General features: G+C 39.6%; 3 protein-coding genes across 5 annotated transcripts; 2 read left to right on the top strand and 1 right to left on the bottom strand.

Annotated features, from left to right (window-relative positions):
* Positions 1-1,573: 1,573 nt before the first annotated feature.
* Positions 1,574-5,059, top strand: LOC137942533 (uncharacterized). 2 transcript variants are annotated; one of them, XM_068788224.1, is made up of 3 exons: positions 1,574-1,677; positions 2,038-3,714; positions 4,240-5,059. In XM_068788224.1, the coding sequence occupies exons 2-3, from the start codon at positions 2,252-2,254 to the stop codon at positions 4,487-4,489; spliced, it is 1,713 nt and encodes a 570-aa protein (XP_068644325.1). In that variant the 5' UTR covers positions 1,574-1,677; positions 2,038-2,251; the 3' UTR covers positions 4,490-5,059. The 2 variants fall into 2 exon arrangements, with proteins under 2 accessions (XP_068644325.1, XP_068644326.1); XM_068788225.1 differs by lacking the exon at positions 4,240-5,059 and adding an exon at positions 3,826-4,156.
* A 5,742-nt stretch (positions 5,060-10,801) lies between these two features.
* LOC137943137 (transcription factor MYB119-like) lies at positions 10,802-13,198 on the top strand. Its single transcript, XM_068788830.1, has 3 exons — positions 10,802-11,199; positions 11,382-11,508; positions 12,335-13,198. Exons 1-3 carry the CDS (start codon positions 10,802-10,804, stop codon positions 13,196-13,198), a joined length of 1,389 nt encoding a protein of 462 aa, XP_068644931.1.
* Positions 13,199-14,559: 1,361 nt separating this feature from the next.
* On the bottom strand, positions 14,560-17,845 carry LOC137942691 (GDP-mannose transporter GONST2-like). Of its 2 annotated transcripts, none has more exons than XM_068788423.1 (8): positions 17,700-17,845; positions 16,915-17,054; positions 16,654-16,783; positions 16,346-16,444; positions 15,422-15,576; positions 15,200-15,316; positions 14,998-15,095; positions 14,560-14,908 (listed from the first exon to the last, which is right to left on the bottom strand). In XM_068788423.1, exons 1-8 carry the CDS (start codon positions 17,769-17,771, stop codon positions 14,865-14,867), a joined length of 855 nt encoding a protein of 284 aa, XP_068644524.1. In that variant the 5' UTR covers positions 17,772-17,845; the 3' UTR covers positions 14,560-14,864. The 2 variants fall into 2 exon arrangements, with proteins under 2 accessions (XP_068644524.1, XP_068644526.1); XM_068788425.1 differs by lacking the exon at positions 17,700-17,845 and adding an exon at positions 17,418-17,468.
* Positions 17,846-19,192: the final 1,347 nt, after the last annotated feature.

Here is a 19,192-nt window from a genome sequence, read left to right as displayed (position 1 = left end):
TTTTAAAATATTTTTCTAATTATAAATTCTTGTTAAAAAATTATATAATTTTCTAAGTAAGATTTTCTTGCCAAGATGAGCTAGAAAGTCGTATAGAAAAATTTTGAATAAGTATTTGACAGTTGATGATATAATAATTTTAACATGAGGTAATTTTCATAGCAATTTTGTGTTTGACATTTTATTTGATTAAAAAATTATTGATAAGTATAGTAATATATTAGATTAATTATTATTTTTTATTTATTTCCTTAGAAAAGGCAATAAGAGGTCCATTTAAATTTCCTACAAAAAATTAAAATATTTCTTGTAATTTTCTAGTAAGTATGTAATAGTAATATGATTTTATTTAAAGGATTCATAGTTTTTATTTGGGTGATTGTAAATTGATAGTGATATTTCATTTAATTTTGTTGTGTTTGATTATTGTATAGAGTTTATTCATAATGTTATGCAATGCATGGAGTGTTTAGACTATTTTATGGATTATATGGAGTGTATAAACAATTTAATGAAGTGTTTATAGAATGTATAGACAATTTAATGGAGTGTTTAGACTATTTTATGGAGTGTATAAACAATTTCATGGAGTTTTTATGGAATGTATAAACAATTTAATAGTGTGTTTATGAAGTGTTTATGTAGGTATTATATATATAGATTATTCCCAATTTTAAGTAGAGGTCATACCGAATTTTATATAAGTATTATATACATAGATTATGTTCAATTTTAAGTAGAGGTCATGCCCAATCTTATATATAGGTTATGCCCAATTTTATGTAGAGGTCATACCCAATTTTATGTAAAATATATGTATAATTTTATATATAATTTATTTTTTATATATTTTTTAAAATATTTTAAAATATGTGACTTAAACTCGGTTAAAATTTTTGGGATCGAGTTCGATAACAATTTTTAGGTTCGACTCGAAATATTTAAATCAAACTTAAAATTCGTGTTCGGTTGGGCTCGGTCACCGACGAGGTCGCACCAACGAAATCGAGGAAAAAGCGAATTTGCCAATTCGCTGCAAAATCATGGATGGGGAATTCTGAGTGAGTCGACCGTGTGAAGAGGAAAGGCGGATAGACGAGCGACCTGTGAAGCAGAAAAAGAAACAGGTACCGAGTCACGTGTGGAAATCGACACTTTGACCCGATTTCCAACTCAGAGCCAGTGTGAGGCGAGGAGATCGGTCAAAGCCTCGAGCAAGGGGAGGCCAACGAGGCGGTTTTGAGTTGCATCACGTGGCAGAATCGGGTTTTGAGGAAGAAGGTGGTACACGTGGCGGTGTGAAAGAGATCCACGTATGAGTAAGCGTGTCAACTTTTTCGAGTTTTACAGAGGGAAAAAATCAACAAATCACCCTAAAAGATTGCGCTCATGGCATCCCGTCTCTGGCTCCATGCGTGAAAACTAGGGGTCATACGAAACTACGGTCCTTTGAGCTTTCCTGTACAAATTTCTTACGGAATACGATCTCCGCTCTACGAATACGAGCAGATCTTTTTCTCAGAAAGAAAGTCCCATGTCTCGAAGTGTTATATATAAGCGGAGAGGTGTTTTGTGCTCTCTGATGGTCGTAGCTCCGCCGCAGCAGCGAAGAACAGATTGTTAATCTCGGCCGCCTGATCGGAGACTCTGTCCTGCTCGACCTCCGGTGGGATTCGAGTAAGTTTCGCCCTCTCGTTTCTCATCCCATTTCGTTATCTCTTCGTCGTCCTCGGGTTCCGTGCCGCGAAGGGGGTCTCGGACCACGTTTTCCTGATCCGAGATGGACGGGGAGGCCTAAAAAAGTTGAAATAAGTGTGGCTTTTTAAGTCTTCGGGGGGAGGTTGTAGCCGGAAGCGGAGGGAATCGGTTGGGGTGTGATGGTGGATTTCTGGATTACAAGTTTGCGGGGACGGGTTTTACGTTTTTCTGGGAGATGAGTGGCAAACGGGAGCTCTGGGAGTGGAGAAGAGCATCTCATCTCAATCTTTAGATGTTACTGTTGTTGAATTTGACTGACGGCTCCGGTGTTTCCTGCAGGTTGGATTGTTATAGAAGCGAGGTCGGAGTTTCTCCGGATCGGATCAAGAAGGAGGTGAGGTTTCCGTTAAGGAAAAAAGGAGACGCTTTGCAAGCAAGTCTGGGAAAAAAGCTTTTGAATTCTTTCTGAAAAGTCACTTTTGCCAAAAGGAAAGAAAGCTGCTTCTGTGGTGCTCGTTGCTTTTCTCCTCTCAGTCTGTGAAAATTTTGGGTGATGGAAGTAGCTGCGACTTGCTTGCACTGGTCTCAGCCACTCGTCCCTCAGTCGCCTCCTACATCTCAGACATTAGCTTCTTCAATCTCGTGTCCTTCTTCGAAACGAAGAACCGGCAATGAACGAGCTGTCGTCTTTCGCCTCGTTCGGCACTGGGATCGATCTGTTTTATTCGGCAGGACGACTCCCAAATTACAAAGAACACGCTCTTTCGAGATTCCCAAATCGCGAGGACAAACAACAATTAGGAGAGCAGCCAGCGCCAGCTTTGATGACGATACCTTCCCCGAGGAAGACTTTGTTAAGAACATTCAAGAATTGGTGCTGAGATTTCAGCTCTCAGAGGGTGATAACACCAACGCCGAATCCGAGCAGAGAGATAAAGCAGGTGAAATTAGCGGGAGCCAGGGAGTTTTCTCAAGAATGGAAAGCGATTTCCCCTCTTTACAGAGTCTTAGACCATTCGAATCTGCTGAACCTCCGTGGATTAGAATGCGGTCGGAGCCACCGGAGTGGCCGGAACACGAAGAGATAATTCCGGCGAACATCGAGTGGAAGGCGAACAGCGTCGAACTTCCGTTTTCTCTCCGGATCTTGAAGAAGAAGAAGCAATGGGAAGAAGGCTTCCGAGAAGCAGGGGAATCCGCCTACTGCTCCGTGAAGAAGGCCTTCTCGTCCATGGTATTTATCATCCGGGAGCTGCAGAGTTACACTTTACAGATGCGAGAGGTCCTCTACTACGAAGACTTGCAGGGGATTCTGGTCCGCGTTCAGAAAGAAATGCACGCCTCTTTCGTCTGGCTCTTCGAGCAGATTTTCTCCCGTACTCCCACCCTCATGGTCTACGTCATGATTCTACTCGCGAATTTCACCGTATATTCCATGGGGCACAACGTCGCCATTGCTGCCGGTCCACCGCCCCAATCTTACACAAGCAGCGCGGAGGCTTTCTCAACGGTGGAAAACAGCCGAGTATCGAAGTTCGATCCTTCATCGATCAGGTCGTTCTCCGTAACCGGTAAAACGGCTTCCATCGGTGGGGGTGGCGGGAAGATTCGACCGGTGGCGGGGGCGACAGACGGGGGAGACGGTTGGTTAAACAGGTCCTCGTCACAACAACACAGCACGATCATGCCGGACGGAATGTCGCCGGTCGGGGAGCGGACGGTGGAAGAGGAGGGAGGGATATCGGGGTCGCAGTTGCTGAGGGAGGCGAAGCTTTGGAACTCGATAGTGGAAGAAGCGTCCCGAATGAAAGCAAGTGTAAGAGACGAGGTATTGGACAGCGAGACGATGCAAGGGTTCGTGTCGCCGGTGACGGCGGTCGTGGAGCCGGAGTACAACACGGAGTACTTCAAGACGGAGCTCATGTATCAGCACGCCGTCTCGCTGGAGCCGGACAACCCTCTCCTCCTTTCCAACTACGCACAGTTCCTATTCCTCGTCGTCCACGATCACGACAGGTAAAAATCTATCTCTAGTTTATTTACTTCCGCAAAGCCGCCGTGAACCTGAGAAAGAAAAAAAGCTTTTGGGCTTCTCAATTAGGCGTTTTAATTTTCCGTAATAAACAGGTTTCTAGAGGCGGGCGGGCATTATGATAGGTTTTAGGCGTTTCTCTCTCGATTTGGTGAGGGGAGTCCACCACTAAACCCCTTCCGTCCATGTGGCTTTCTGGTTGTGTACTGGGATTCCACATGTGGAACCCCCAATTGGTCTCGTCGCGCGTGATGGAGGGGCAAGTTGATAGATACAGACGGGTTTTCTTGGATGTGAAAAAATCTCTTCTTTTACCTTTTGGTATCTTCCTTCCGATTCCCTGCGATTTTTTCGCTACGCCCTACCCCAAAGTACTTCGACCAATTTACTTTTTAGCTTTTAAGAGTTTTCTGTAAGCTACTTAAAAGGTGCGATGCAGGTAATCAGAGATTCTTCTCATTGAGCAGTCGCTGATGTATTTTATTTTTTATTTTTTGGGCTCTGGACAGAGCGGAAGAGTACTTCAAACGCGCGGTGCGCGTCTATCCGCCGGACGCAGAGTCCCTGAGCCGGTACGCGAGTTTCCTGTGGTTGGCACGGAAGGACATGACGGTGGCGGAGGAAACGTATTTGGAAGCCATCGCAGCTGATCCGGGCAACACATTTCACGCTGCCAACTACGCCCATTTCCTCTGGAACACGGGCGGCGAAGACACTTGTTTCCCCCTCGAAGGAGACATGGATTCCGACGATACATAAGAAAAACCTCTCGCCTCGCTCCCCCCATGTCCCGCTTCCTTTGGCTGAAGGTGTTGGACTTGCACATAGTAATAATTCTTACAGGAAAGCAAAGAATGGAAAATGAGAAAAAGAGGGAAGCTTTTTGTTGAGATTCAGCGTGCTTCCATTCGTAGTCCAGGATGCAAAAGAACTTGGCAGAGACAGGCTGTGGAGGGATTTCTGTACTGTTTCCTGTTTCCACATGTATGAGATAAATAAGCAGGCTGCTGTCGCCCTTCTCCATTGTTACAAAGGCAGAGGAAATTTGTGCATAAGACACGATTTTTGGTTCAAAAATTAAAATATTCAGGTCCGTCCGCGTCTCCGTGCGTACGGTTGAAGCTCGCTTTGTACCACAATTCGCGGAATGCGGAACGTGACATGGTGGCCCACTGCTCCCTGTACGAACGAACCATCAACCACAGGTTTTGGAAAATTTCCCAGATTCCCGACCTGTACGAACTTTTTCCATTTCAAGAAACTCTCTACTGTAGTATTTTGCATTATCACAAAAAGTTTGAAACTTGGACGCTGAGGCGATCATAATTCATGGTGGCTAACAGAATACTATTCCTGTTTTTCTCGATCATCTCTGTTACGTTCATAGTTATCGGAAAAAGTCCAGGGAGGCTCTCACATTTCTTCGCGTGCTTTCTGGATCTCATTTGATCGAGATTACAATTGTCGGAACCAATTACACACCCGAAGCGGTTGCTTGCGTTCAGGTGCAGTTGTTGAAAAGTTGTCTCCTTTTGAAAAAATAACGATGAAAAGACGTAGTGTCGTCGACTCGTCGATGTGCTTTCGCGTCCAGTGTTCGGAATCCACTCGCTAAAGCAGCAGATCCTGCTTTCAGATTTTGGATTTGGCGCTCGTCGCAGCTCCACTTTCGCAACATTCTTCCAATCAGTTGAGGGGCAGCCCATGTTATGTGCCTAAACTCTCGTTGTTTCTTATCATTTGGTTCTTGTTCGGCTCTTTGAGAAATAGCAGAAGCATTTCTCTTTACTTTTTCTCTTTCGGCGAAAGGGAATACACAGATTACTAGAGAGGATGCTTTCTACTTGCTTGCATATGTTTGGTTCTTCTTCCACGAAAGTTGTATGGAAATAGGAAGTAGGAGCATCGGGGAAGAGCTTAATACAGAGAAAGCTGAATGATTCAGGAAGTGGAGGTTTCGTTGAGCAGCCGGTAGAGAGTTTGTGGTTGAGATTTAATGTCTAAAACAGTGTTGTTGAATCCGTTTTAATAGGACCTGAATCCCCTGTTCGGTTCATATTAGAATTCGTTTTGCCAACTTCGGGAAACGGAAAGACAAATGCATTTTTAATTTCTTGTGACAGCACAAATGATCCTTTGACAAGAAATTCAGAACGAAGGGATGGGTGATGTAGTTGCACGTTTGGAATTGGCTTCCGCCAGAGACTCTTTGGTCGCCTTCGAGTTGTACTTATCAATATCTTAGGCATATCACAATCCGTGATTTTCTTGCTTTCTTACGTTTAACTCTTTGACTTCTCGAACTTTTACGTTGAAACTCTACCCCTTCGAAAGCTAATTAATCATTTTTGACTGTATCAGAACAATTCCTTCTTCTGTAGATACTGGATGAATTATTTTCTGCGAGTATCAAGGAACAGTCGTGAAATCATTTGTTTTTATACCGAAGAGATTGGCTCCGTTGTTTTATCTACCACTGGCTTCAATTATATTAAGTGGGTCGGCCTGGAGAAGAGGATTATCAGTTCGGACAAGCAGAAGATGACTTCATGAACACGTGAAGAAATGGCCTCATTATCTTCCTCCATCGCCCTTCCCATCCCTCCCCATATCTTCTTCTCCTGCTCAGTGCGACATTAAATAATCAGAATCCAGACGCCTCTGAATAAACAAGAATAATGGAGGAAATTAAGAAACATTCCCTTCATATAGACGTTTTCATTTGCATGATTCCTATCTTTGAACGAGCTTTACAGTAGAAAATTCCGATTTCTAACGCGGTGGATATGATATCTTTCGAACAAAATAGGATAAGAAATTCTGGTCATTTTGATCTTTTTTTCCCAGTAGCGGCACAGAGTGGAGATCCAATTTATGGCAATACAGACGGTTCTAGAATTGATGAGATTATTTTATACCGGTAATGATGAGTGCGATTTCCAAAGATTAAACTCGTCGGGGGAAGGGAAACTCCTGAGATTAATGTCATTCTTCATCATTAGCATGATTAAAATACGGTTTAAAAAATCGGAGAAAATGAGTTGCCGCACAAGTACTTATCGATGATCGTCCTCTGCAGTCCATCGCTAGTCAAGTCTTCGTTTAATAATGTATTAAGCCAAGTTGCATCAACTTGCAACAGTTCTGAATTCTAAAATAAAATTTAAGCTTGTCAAAATTGAAGAAGACAAAACCAGTAGATAGGTCAGTGATTGTTTGTTATCAAGAAAAGATCAGCAGCGCATCAGCGCGGCAGTAATGGAGGATTTCAGGAAAGCTCCTGGCTAATGTTGCCTTTTGGGCTGGCAAGGTTTAATTTGCTACTGGGCACCCCAACTTGCGAAGTAAATCGATTGACGAATATGCGAACGATCTTTAAGTGCATAATCTAAAATTGACAGGAAAGAAGAAAAACGAGGATGAAAAGAGTTTCTCAACTGCCATTAATGGAATTAGAAGATTACGAAAGAGACACAGAACTCGTGTAAATTAATAGTAAGAGATGAATTCTTGCTTTAGACCATGATTGGATATTATTAAGGTGGTGGGGATCCTTCTCCCCACTAACGAATTACGAGAGCAAATAAAAGGTGATTGGACAACAACCCTATTTTGTTATTCATGATTTGTTGAGAGATCAAATATCTACAAGCATATGTTTTGTTATTCGTGGTGTTGGTGGTGGTGATGGCAGATGAGACCTAAAATTGGTTGAAATATTAAACAAAAAACAGAGTTTAACGCACCGACAGGTAGAGTGAATGAGCATATATTTGCTGCAAATGAATAGACCACTGATCCCATCAAGCAGTAAAACGACATTGTAGAAGATCATATATACTTTTCCGTCTCTGCAGATGTGAACAAATAGTTCTTTGCTGTCGGTGGAGAATAACCATCTTTCCTTCTCCCCAGTCGAGGCATATCCATATTCAAATTTTTGGCTACTGGGTGATCTCATTACTGCGATAAAAACTTCCCAAGTTAAAAACAAGGAAAGCGATTAACTTTCAGTAACTGCTACTTACATCTCATTACTGCAACGACCACGTCTGAACGCCGTGCCTCTCGTCCCTTCCTGATACCTCACCTAAACTAATGCACGGCACCAAGGAACTTAAAAAGTCTTAAATGTGGACTAGTCTATTTCAGAAAGTCCTACCGAGGTAAGCCTTCTTCCCCTATTCCATTTGATCCTCAGTTTGATATTCGGCTCATTGTTGTAAGAAAATAATCTCGTAAACTTTATGTCTCACCATCATTTGTCTTCCCATGTTATTAATTCCTTGCATCTCTATTCTACACTCCTAGTAAGAGACTCTGAAACATTTAGGATGGAAAATGATTATGGATGAGAAAATGCAAGCTTTATATGAAAATTAGACATGGAACTTGGCACCGCTTTCAACAAGTAAGAAACCGGTGGATTGTAAATGGGTTTTACCGTCAAACATAATCTCGATGGGCCCATTGTTCGCCTTAAGGCCTACCTCATTGTTAAAGGGTACACTCAATGTTATAGAGTGGATTATGAGGATACCTTCTCTCTAGTTGCCAAGTTAAAATCGGTAGGTGTCTTGTTATAGCTTGCCGCTAACTCTTCATGACCTGTCTATCAACTCGATGTCAAAAATGCTTTCTTAAATGGTGATATACGAGTAGAAATTTATATGATTCAACTACCTAGTTATGTGGTTGAGGGGGAGTCCATATGCTGCTTAAAGAAATCCTTATATGGGCTTAAACAGTTCTCTCTGTCCTAGTTTGATAAATTTAGTCAAACACTACTACGGTTTGGATTTTGTCGATACTCAATAGATCATTCGGTATTTACTAAAGATACCTCAAAGGAAAGATATTATTGATTGTGTATGTTGATGATATTGTCTTAACCGATAATTATGCGAATAATATACAATAAATCAAAAACATGATATGTCATGAATTTAAAACTAAAGATCTTAGACTTCTAAATTATTTTTTGGGATAATATTATCTCAATGGAAGTATGTCTTGGACCTCCGCGAAGAAACGAAAATGATGGGGTGCCGCCCAGCCAACACACCTATGGATGTGAATATTAAATTATGTGCAATTTCTGGAAAAGATGTTGATATTGGCAAATATCAAAGACTTGTAAGCAAACTTATCTACATCACGGTAACTAGACCAAACATATCATATGTCGTACGTGTGGTGAGTCAGTACATGCATAAACCACTACTTGCCAATTGGCAAGCCTTGGAAATGATATTATGCTACTTAAAAGGAACCCCAGGAAGAAGATTACTTTATAGGAAAATTGGCTACTTTAACATAAAAGGTTTCTTAAATGCAGATTGGGGTGGATTACCTAATGACAAGAAGTCCACTTCTGGATATTGGACTCTTGTTGGAGGGAACATGGTTACGCAGATAAACAAGAAACAAAATGTGGTTGTGAGCTCTAGTGTAGAAGCTTAATACAAGGCTATGACTCACACAATCAATGAACTTCTATGGATCAGGTCCCTTCTTACTGAATTGGGATTTTATAAAAGAAGTTATATGGATCTATATTATGATAACCAAACAGCTATTCATATCACTTCAAATTCGGTCTTTCATGAAAGAACCAAACACATTGAGGTAGATTGCCACTTTATAAACAGGTCTAAAATCCTTTCTTTTAAATGTGGCAACTTGGGTATTTATAATGTTTTCTCTCTTCCAACTTGACGGAGAGTGTTAGAAGATAGGCTCAAGCTCACATATCCAATAGGTGGCATATTGATAAATAAGAAGATTTCGCAAGCATGAAGATGTAATTACTTGTCTATTTATATATCTTCTCTTATAAGGTTGTAACCCTAACTATAATGTAATCATTTTAAATTCACTAAAAAAAACTATAAATAGATACCTTAACCAAGAGGTAGAACATTAACTTCTCTCATTTCTTCTCAAACTCATCCAAACTCTCTTCTCCCTTCTCAAAGGCTTAATCCTATCCGCAGCACCCACAATGGTTTCATTTGAGAACATTCCCACAGGCTTCCCTTTCTCACTGACCGAGAAGTGTTGAAGGAGAAGATCAGCCAAGGAGGTTATTTATAGATACTACAAAGGGTAGCAAGAGCCCCCGAATCGTGTCCAATTAAATATACCAGGAGACATGGGCAATGGAGAAGCTCTACAGGGAGATGTGCTCACCGTTATTTAACTACTGGAAATTATTTTTATATAAAACAAACAAATTCAATAAAACGAAACCTGCAAAAAAAAATTGAAACATTTCAGAAGAGTTGAAGCGATTAGCTTAACGGTAGTTCACCGTCGGCAATTAAAACTTCCCAAGATCAAAAAGGAAAGCCATTAACGAACTTTCAGTAACTGCTACTTACATCTCATTACTGCGATGACCCAGAAGACCGCCGTGCCTCTCGTCCCTTCCTGAAACCTCACCTAAACTAATGCACGGCACCAACGAACTTAAAAAGTCTTAAACGTGGATTAGTCTATTTCAGAAATCTCTGGTCTGAGATAGTTTGTTCGTGTGCATGGATGAGCCCCTTGTGGGCCTGGGCTTTCTTGACCACTGGACATAGTTACGTAAATTTTGGAGCCTCATTTCAAAATTGTCTGTGATTAGTCTTGAGTTTTGACTCATTTATTAATTTTAAATTTTAAATTAAATTTTAATTAAAGAATTTTATTAGCTTATGGGTTAATTATTTGGAAATTTATTTGACTAAAATTCTAAAAGAAATTATGTAAAAGAAAAAAAATTCAGAAATGGTAATGTAATTAGGAGTTAATGACGCTTAACAAAGCAATAACGACTCTTCTTGTCTCTGAGAGGGAGGTGAGGCGTTACAGCCGCAGACGATTATTGACCGCTGGATCTTCCAATAATCAACGGTGGGTAGATCACCTTCCCTTCAGACGCGTCTATTTGCTAAACTTCAGCTTTCGTCCCGTAACTGCTTTCTTACAAGTAGCTGAGAGAAAACCAGCCCAGAATCAAAGCCATTTCTCGAGCGCAATTCACCGCCTCTGGAGCTCTCTGCGACTTCTTTTACTATCCTTTGTATGGCTTTCATGGAAAGAGGAGTCGGTCTCGGACATGGGTTTCTTGAGAAAGCTGCTCACCTTCTTCGCCCCGCACCACTCTTGACTCCTCTTGACTGGTTTCGGACGAGCTCGAACGGCTTTTCACAAGAAGCAGCAGCGGCCATACAGGCGAGAGCCTCCGAAAGCGGGTTCCGTGGGGTACCTTATGGTGCAACTGACGGTCCTGCTAATGGGTTCTACTTGCCGGATGCTCTCGAAGAGAGAAGCTTCATTGATGGCTTGTTTGTGCATGGCGATGAACTAGTGAGAAGTGAAGGCGGGGGGCGCAGAAATGACAAGAACTCTACAGGAAAGAAAAGGTCCGGTGGATCCTGCTCCGCTGTGGTGAAAGGGCAGTGGACAGCTGAAGAAGACAGGTGACAAACATGAAGCTTTGAATTCTCAGAGAAAATTTTCACTTGTGAAACACGAAAGAATTCATCTGGAAAGAAACTAAACAAAGAAGACTTCTGTGTTATTACGGACTGAACTTGATTTTTTTTTTTTTTTTTTTACGAAATTGTTTACTTTCGTCTCTCTGCTATCCTGTTTTGATCAGCCTATTGCTGAAACTGGTGAAGCAACACGGTGTGAGGAAATGGTCTCTAATAGCGCAACATCTGGTGGGTCGGATCGGGAAGCAGTGCCGAGAGAGATGGCACAATCATTTACGCCCTGATATCAAGGTTCCCTCTTCCTCTCATTTGCTCAAAAGAATATCGAGCAAAAATGCATTGTTCAGAAGAAAACATCTTCCCTGGTGGAGAGCACCTCTCCCCTCCATGATTGGGATTTCATCCCTTTCCCTAATAAATAACAAGATACAAGGTTTGTCTTACTCTCATTCTTCCTTTCATCTTCTGGCAAATTATAGACCAGAAGACGGTCAAAGAAGATCAGAAATAACATCTGAACGAGTTGAGGGCACAGATTAGGTTTTAAATAGATAGTAGTCGGCACTTTCCCCTGATTTGACTGAAAGGGTCTAGCTTCTCTCCTCTCCAACTTCCTAGTTCTGAATAGTTCATCTTGTCCATTTTCAATCCTACGAATCTCCCAAGAATTTACTAAACTTGCATACCTGCTTCAAGCGTTGGAAACCTTTCTGGCAAGTTTTCAAGTAATCTTACTTTTAAGGTTTCTTAATTATTTGCTGCCTTAGATGCCTGAGGAGGACCACTGAGTATCTGTAACGTCCTCTCCGATTCTGTTGTTCTCTTCATGATTATTTCTAGTAGTTAAACAGCTGAAGTCCCAGGTGTTTTATCTCCTTCTTTATTATGCTTTGAAGTTTCTTATAACGTTTCTTTGTGTTTTTTTATGTTTTCTCTCATCTGACACTGCAAGCAAATCATCTCTTCCATGTCGTTTTTATATTTCAGCATTGTTCTCGGAGCATATGAACAGTTAAAGCTGTTTTCTTATTATCCGCGTTTCACGCCACCTAAGGCTCTATGTGTCATTCCTCTTTCGCTCTCTCTGATTCCATTTTCATATCTTTTCGTTATGCAGAAAGACACTTGGAGTGAAGACGAAGAGAGATTGTTAGTTGAAGCCCACGAAAAGGTTGGCAATAAATGGGCTGAAATCGCAAAGAGAATCCCGGGCAGAACCGAAAACTCAATAAAGAATCACTGGAACGCCACCAAAAGGAGGCAGAATTCAAGAAGAAAGAGCCGAAAAACGACAGTTCAAAATGGGAAATCTCAGCCTTGTGTTCTGCAAGATTACATTAGAAGCATGTACTACTCCAAAGAGGACTTCATTAACACGAACAATGGCAACAACTCGAATGGCCTTGCAAATCCATCAAATCTTGTGCAGGCTACATCCCCAAAACAGTCTTCAACAACAAACGATTGTCTGGAACTAACTATTTCTAAAGACGAGAACCATCTTCTACAACAGTTCTATGAAGATGTTCATACATATTCACCGGCTGATTCCTCCATCGAATCCAGCAGGCAGGAAACAGTACTTGGAGTTGGGCAGCTGGAACACGTTCTATTATCAGATGATTCATTGCTAGACAACGAGCATCAATTGATGGATATGGATGAACTTGCATTCTTTGCACCTTCTCCAATTATAGACTACTTCTCTGATAATAGTGTCCATGAAGATGCTGCAACTACCACTGCGGGAACAACTCCAACCAGTACCACTTCAGCATCAACCCATCTTCATTCTGACCTCTACATTTCATATCTGTTGAACGGATCAGCATCGGGTGCTAAAGATGAAGACGAGAAAACAAATGCGAAGCTTCTGATGGAACAAGACCAAGCTTTTTCCAGTTGCAGGGAAGAAATGGACTTGATAGAGATGGTTTCCTCCTCGCAGATCCTTCAGAGTAGATGCAGGAGCCTATCGTGATGTGGTATTATAACTAAAAGGGTTCTTAGTTCTTACTTGGCGCTGCAACTGAGTCAACATAACCATCCAAAATCAAATTTGGGTCATTTGAAAATTGTATGAAGAGATTCTCTATGACCTGGTGCTGACTGAAACAACCTTTTTTTTTCTGGTTTTATTAGACGAAAGTGTTTTTTATTCTGAAACCAGTTTTTAACACATGTTTGACTGTTTGCTCTTATTTGGTTCTTCAATCTTTCTAGAGAAATATTTCATGAGCTAAGAGATCTAAAATCAATCTAGGGAACAATGTGGTTCCTCTACTTGAGATGTAAAAATCATTTTAGACATTTTTTTATGGAAGATGATCCAAAACGGCAAGATATGATTGTTTACTGTTAATCATCTTATTATAGAAGGGAAAACTTCTGATTTCTAAAATGGGTTATGATTATTTTTATCGTAATAAGAGACCGAAATTGTATCAGTGATGATATTGGTTTTACTCTACAAAAGATGGTGTTATGTGCTTATTGGTGCATGTGTATTAGTGTCCTTAAGTTTCCTTGAAAAGTAAAAGATTTATGTAAAACAATTGTAATAGTCCATTTATTAGTAAAAGAGTCCAAGTCATGGCCTATTTATGTTTGATTTTGTTTCTAAGGGAGCGATTTGGATCAGGGTTTCAACTTAGCCTTTTTTTTTTTTATTTTGGTACAAGTCCCCTCTTAACTCTCTTTGAATCCAGGTTTGAACTTGGGATTGAGCCTATCCAAGGTTTGAAGAACGATTGAAAAACTCTGATTCAAAGTGCTGGTGGTGCTTTGTAGGGGTCGTACTAAACCAAACCGATTTGCAAACCAGGCTTGACTCAATGCAGCTTTCACTTGAGCTCAGCTCAAACTCAAATTTTTAATAAGGCTCATTAGATGTTATAAACCAAACTCAAGATTTCCAAACTTATTAGTATGCACCAAAGTCTTAGACTCCTTTGCAATAACATGCAAATAAATGGTATTAAGTTCATCACCAAATTCTCTTGAGTTCATCACCCAACTGGATCTGAGTTTAAACTCATTTCATTTTGGAGCTCAAGCTCAAATTAAATTTAAGGTTTGAAGTTTTGAAGGTTCAAGCTTAGCCAAACGCCTATCGTAGCTCTGAAGAAAAGCCCGAGTGGCACTATCTGCCGCCAAAGCCGCCACTCTTGCATGGCACTATACTTTTTTTTTGTCGCTTCTAAGCTTGTAGAAAACAGCAATAAGTACGACCAGAGCGGTCTAGCACCGTTTACACTTCGTTTTTGTCGCTTGTAACTTGTGGAATATTCCTCAAAACGTAAAAGAAAAACGACATTTTCATTCCTTCCAATTTGCGGCAAACAAACTCGAACCATATCTTAAACCCACAAGAGTACGGGGTTGCTAACCAGAACTCCAATGGGGGACTCTTGCAAGGTTAACTTGTTGTGCCGAATTTCGGAACCCTATCTATCACCAACTTTGTGAGCCCAAGATGGGCCAGTCAAATCTCACCGGTTCAATGAAGAGGCCATGTCAAAATTAATTAAATATTTTCTTCTTGATGAAAATTGAAATAGAGCAACAACTTTTTAAGAAAAAATCACTCCCTCTATAAGGATTTTCTTGGAGGGGTTCCTAAGTGAAAATACCTTGTGAGACAATAGTCAGGACATTTTGGCTTTTGCGAATAAGACGCCAGCAAACAGACCTGCTCAAAATTAGAACGCTTTGTCAGAAAATCCAGAACAGAAAAATGAAATGTTAATTAAGCAAAAGAAGGTTTGAATTGTTCGGTACCAAAGAGGATGGTGAAGAAGTTGGGCACACTGAGTGGAACATTGAACAGCACAATACCAGCTATCGATATAGGAATCTTATTTAAAGAACCCACCAGACTGAAGAAGAACAAGGCAAAAACGAACTCGTTATTAGCAGTGTTTTGCTTGGAAAATGATGACAGAGAAAATAGAAGGAAGCCAGATCATATCAATAACTCCACCTGTATGTTGTGGGACTGCTCTGGTTTAAAAACCAAATAGAAGTAAAACTGATAGAAAGTCCAAGTAACCCACTGACTGTTGCCACAACCCAGAACATTGGCATCTTAATCACTTGACTGTGTATAAACCCACCAATTAGATGTCAGAGAGGATGATAACAAGTAAAGATACTGCAGTTTCAGATGCTATATGTAAACTGTCAAAGAGATCGAACTGCTTACGAGTGATAGACATAATCCCATTCCTTGAAGAGAAAGATCAGCAATATTGCAAAGGGTAAAGAGAGAGCATTATTCAGCAAAGACATGGACACTTCATTCAGAGATCCAGAGTTGGTTGACTGTCTTGCCCTATCCATCACTTGGCGCATCATTAGCTGCCCAAGAGAGCAAAGATAGACTAAGTTTGCTGTGCAAGGGTGATGCAATGTAAGACAAATTAAACTTCTTTGATGCATTCTTCTGATTACAGTAATCAGAATACATTAAAGAGACCAATAATGAGAATACCAAAATAATCGATAGAAATTTAAATAATTAGTTTTTTTTTTTAGAAAAGCAAAGTTTTATTAAACAAAACAAAAGACAACAAGCTAGCTAGGGAGCACTCCTTTTACAACAAGGGATTGGAGGGAAGCTCCCTGCTTAGCAAGCAACTTAAATAATTAGTTCAGAAATTGCAAAGACTCTTGATAGAATACCAAAGTTTACATGATTTAGTGAATGACAAAATTTGAACTACTGTAGCATGGTTTTAAATTTAAAATCATACTTAATCTGCAAAAGATATCCATGTAAAATAAATGACAAGATTTTTTACTAGAGTATTATGTAGGGGGCTTTCAATACTCAAGGTGAAAGTTGGCATAGGAGTTGAGGAGATAATGAAGAAGTCATTGAAGTATAATTAAGAAATAATATAAGGCAAATATTCCTTAAAGTAGAAAATTCTCAAAGTGTGCAATACAGGAATTTTCGTCTCAAAGTGGACATGAGATAAAAGTATAGTTTGTGTTTGAAGGAAGCCAAGAGATGTATAAACCTCAGAAAAGATTTTGTAGCTTCAACGAATAAATAAACAACAAACTGAAGAAAATAAAGACAAAAAGAATCAGCCACAGAACAGGAAAAACATATGAAACTTACAGAATAACCTGCTGTGAGAAAGCAATTAACAATTTGCCATGTATAACCCACTGCATCAAAGGAGAGATCTGTAATGCCACCGCTCATGGCTGATATGATCTGAAAAAGGTTCAGCTAAATTTAATCAGTTCACATCCAACGGTAGCACATGAGAGACAATGATTTGGTGTTTATGGGCAACACCAAACATGCAGACTCAATATACAAGCAAAGTAAGAAAATAGATCACTTTATTTAACAAAAACAAATTGAAAGAACAGTAAGGTAACAAACCACACTAAACAACAGTTATAAGAGCAAATTCATACCATTAAAAGCATTGCAATCCAAACTTTTCTATTTTGACGCTTCCTGAAAACATAGTATTCTCCAACAGCTGTTATAATATTAGTGACATTCTTTAAGATTGTCACCATTGCAACGTTCATATTTTCCAAACTGACAAATCCTCAAAAACAAAAAACATAAAATTGAAAAGTATCAGCAAATCTGAGTAAAACAGGGAAAGCAGATATTCCAGAGCTTATAATATCTAATATAGTAAGGAAGTCAGTAATCCAAAAGGTTACCTGTACATGCCTGTTACAAGCATACCAACAAAGATGAGATTGACAGGAACCCAAATACGAATGAGCTTCCAAGAGAACTTCTCTATTGAGACTGCTCCCAAGCACCCCAATGCAATAATCACTGTTACACTTACTAAATTCTGCAGTATGTATAAGTAGCTTGTAAGTACTAGCCGAGGACTTCGAGATTGGAGAAAATGAAGATTAAGAGTGAGTGAGAGTGAGAGTATAAAAAGGATGAAAGTAGGGTTGGTGCATGAAAAAAGTAGATTACCCTCAGAAATGAAACAAAGTATGAAATCCAGGGTAAACCACTTTCCTTGAAGGAATGTATTGCTTCGAGTCAATGGTAATAATGTAGTATGCCAGGGTACAATTATCTAATGAAATCTAAAAAATTTGACTAGTAATGAGATTATGCAACCTTCTTTCACTTAAATATTCCATCTCAAAAGGACAACATAATCTTGCTGTTTAGGCATGAATTTTGGAATTCATTTTACCTGGGAGATCTACTTCGACTCAGTTCACTAACACAACAAAATGGGTTCACTAAAGGATAATGAATTCCATTGCCTTATTCCTTGTCAACTCTGAATATGATTTCCATTCAGCATGCCCTGTGCATGTAGGGAGTCTTAGAATGGTATTATGTATGATGCTACAGATAATGGCATTAAGAAATTTTAAGCCATATTTCTAGAATGAAACAAAAAAATCTCCAGGTACATTATTCCAGCTAAGTGATTAAGTTTGGTAGATCAATCGTTGAGACAATTTGCTACCTGGTAAAGCATTAAAGTAATTCCGGCATTAAAACCAAAGCTGGATAGAACAATTTTGTTCAGCAATATCATACAGCAGGAAGAAATGCAGTAGGCTGCTCCTGATAATAGGGGCCCAGACAATCTTTCAGATCCATGCTGCCGCTTTTCATCTTCATCAATGTGATGGTTGATACCACCACCGAATTCTGCACCATTCGAAGTTCTGCAAGTAGACAAATAAAATATTAATTATTCTCCTCACAAGAATTCTGTTCTATTATCATCAGGCAATGTACAGAAAGTGGAATGTCCCCTGACAAAGCAGTGGAATATTCCCATCAAGCATAAAGCTTGCAAGAGATGAAGATCCCACAACTTTTAAGTCACATGCATGTCAGATGTTGAAAGCAAAAGTTTCAAAATTAATTAGGATGAGAAAAAGGCAACAATGCAGATAACTTCAACAATTACCTCTTTCTTGATGCTCTTCTTACTACATTTGTGGCAATGTTTACAACTGCCGTATTTCCTTGCTTCAGGAAACCATGGAGGATCTTGTAAACTATATTATTACCTTTTCTAAAGTTTAATTCCTCTTTGGCATCACAAACTCTTGGATTCTCTTGATCATGATCAATGTCAGAGCCCAGTTTGAAATTTACAGACATGACAATACCTGAAAGAAGAAAGTATTAAGTTTAACAACAAAACTGATAGGTGTGTCTGCAGACTCTTAAACTAGAAAATAGTTGCAGGGCTGAACATCAGCTTGCCAGCTACTAATAAGAAGACTGAAGCATCAAGCACTTCAACGCTGACATCCAGGAAGAACAACATATTGCAGTAGTTGTATGTAGGAGGAACACTCACATACATAGGTAATTCACCAAATGCACCTTAGACAAATAACATACAATTAATCTGGTAATAATGTGGTGATATCCATCTCAAATTGTTTTCGAAAAAGTTTGAGATTTTGAGTGTCTTGGTTAACATGTATCCACTACATTAAAGTTAAAAATTGTTATAAATTGTAGGAACAATTCAAATCATGATTTAGTTATCTACTTATGTCGGTTGAACAGCAATAATGCAAATTTTACAAGATCTGACTGCTGAACATATCCATTAGAAAACAAATCAGTTGGTTGGCAAGAATCCATAAAGCAGAGAAGTCATGTTAAATGATTCAGATGATAATGACAGAACCACATAACACAGACAACATCAAAGACAATACTGACATCCAATATCCGGAAGAAAGATTTTCTTTGTTACATAAATTTGGCACAACAAAAATTTCACGGTATATGAAATATGTCAAGACTTCACATGCAAATAACTTAATCCTCGTAACAATGAAGACTAGATGAAAAAACTGACCTTAAACTTTTATAAATAAACTTTAAAATCAGAAGACTAACCTCGAGCTCAAACAAGGAATCCACCTTCCCCCTCTTCCTTGACACTCGATTGAGAGGAACGTTAAGCTCAAACGATGATGTCAAGCA

This window comes from Aristolochia californica, unplaced genomic scaffold (genome assembly GCF_029961685.1).
Source record: "Aristolochia californica isolate CCGP_79_NKW_82.1479 unplaced genomic scaffold, dmAriCali1.0.hap1 SCAF_10, whole genome shotgun sequence".
NCBI classification, from domain to species: domain Eukaryota; kingdom Viridiplantae; phylum Streptophyta; class Magnoliopsida; order Piperales; family Aristolochiaceae; genus Aristolochia; species Aristolochia californica.
This window is presented reverse-complemented; position numbering and strand designations above follow the sequence as displayed.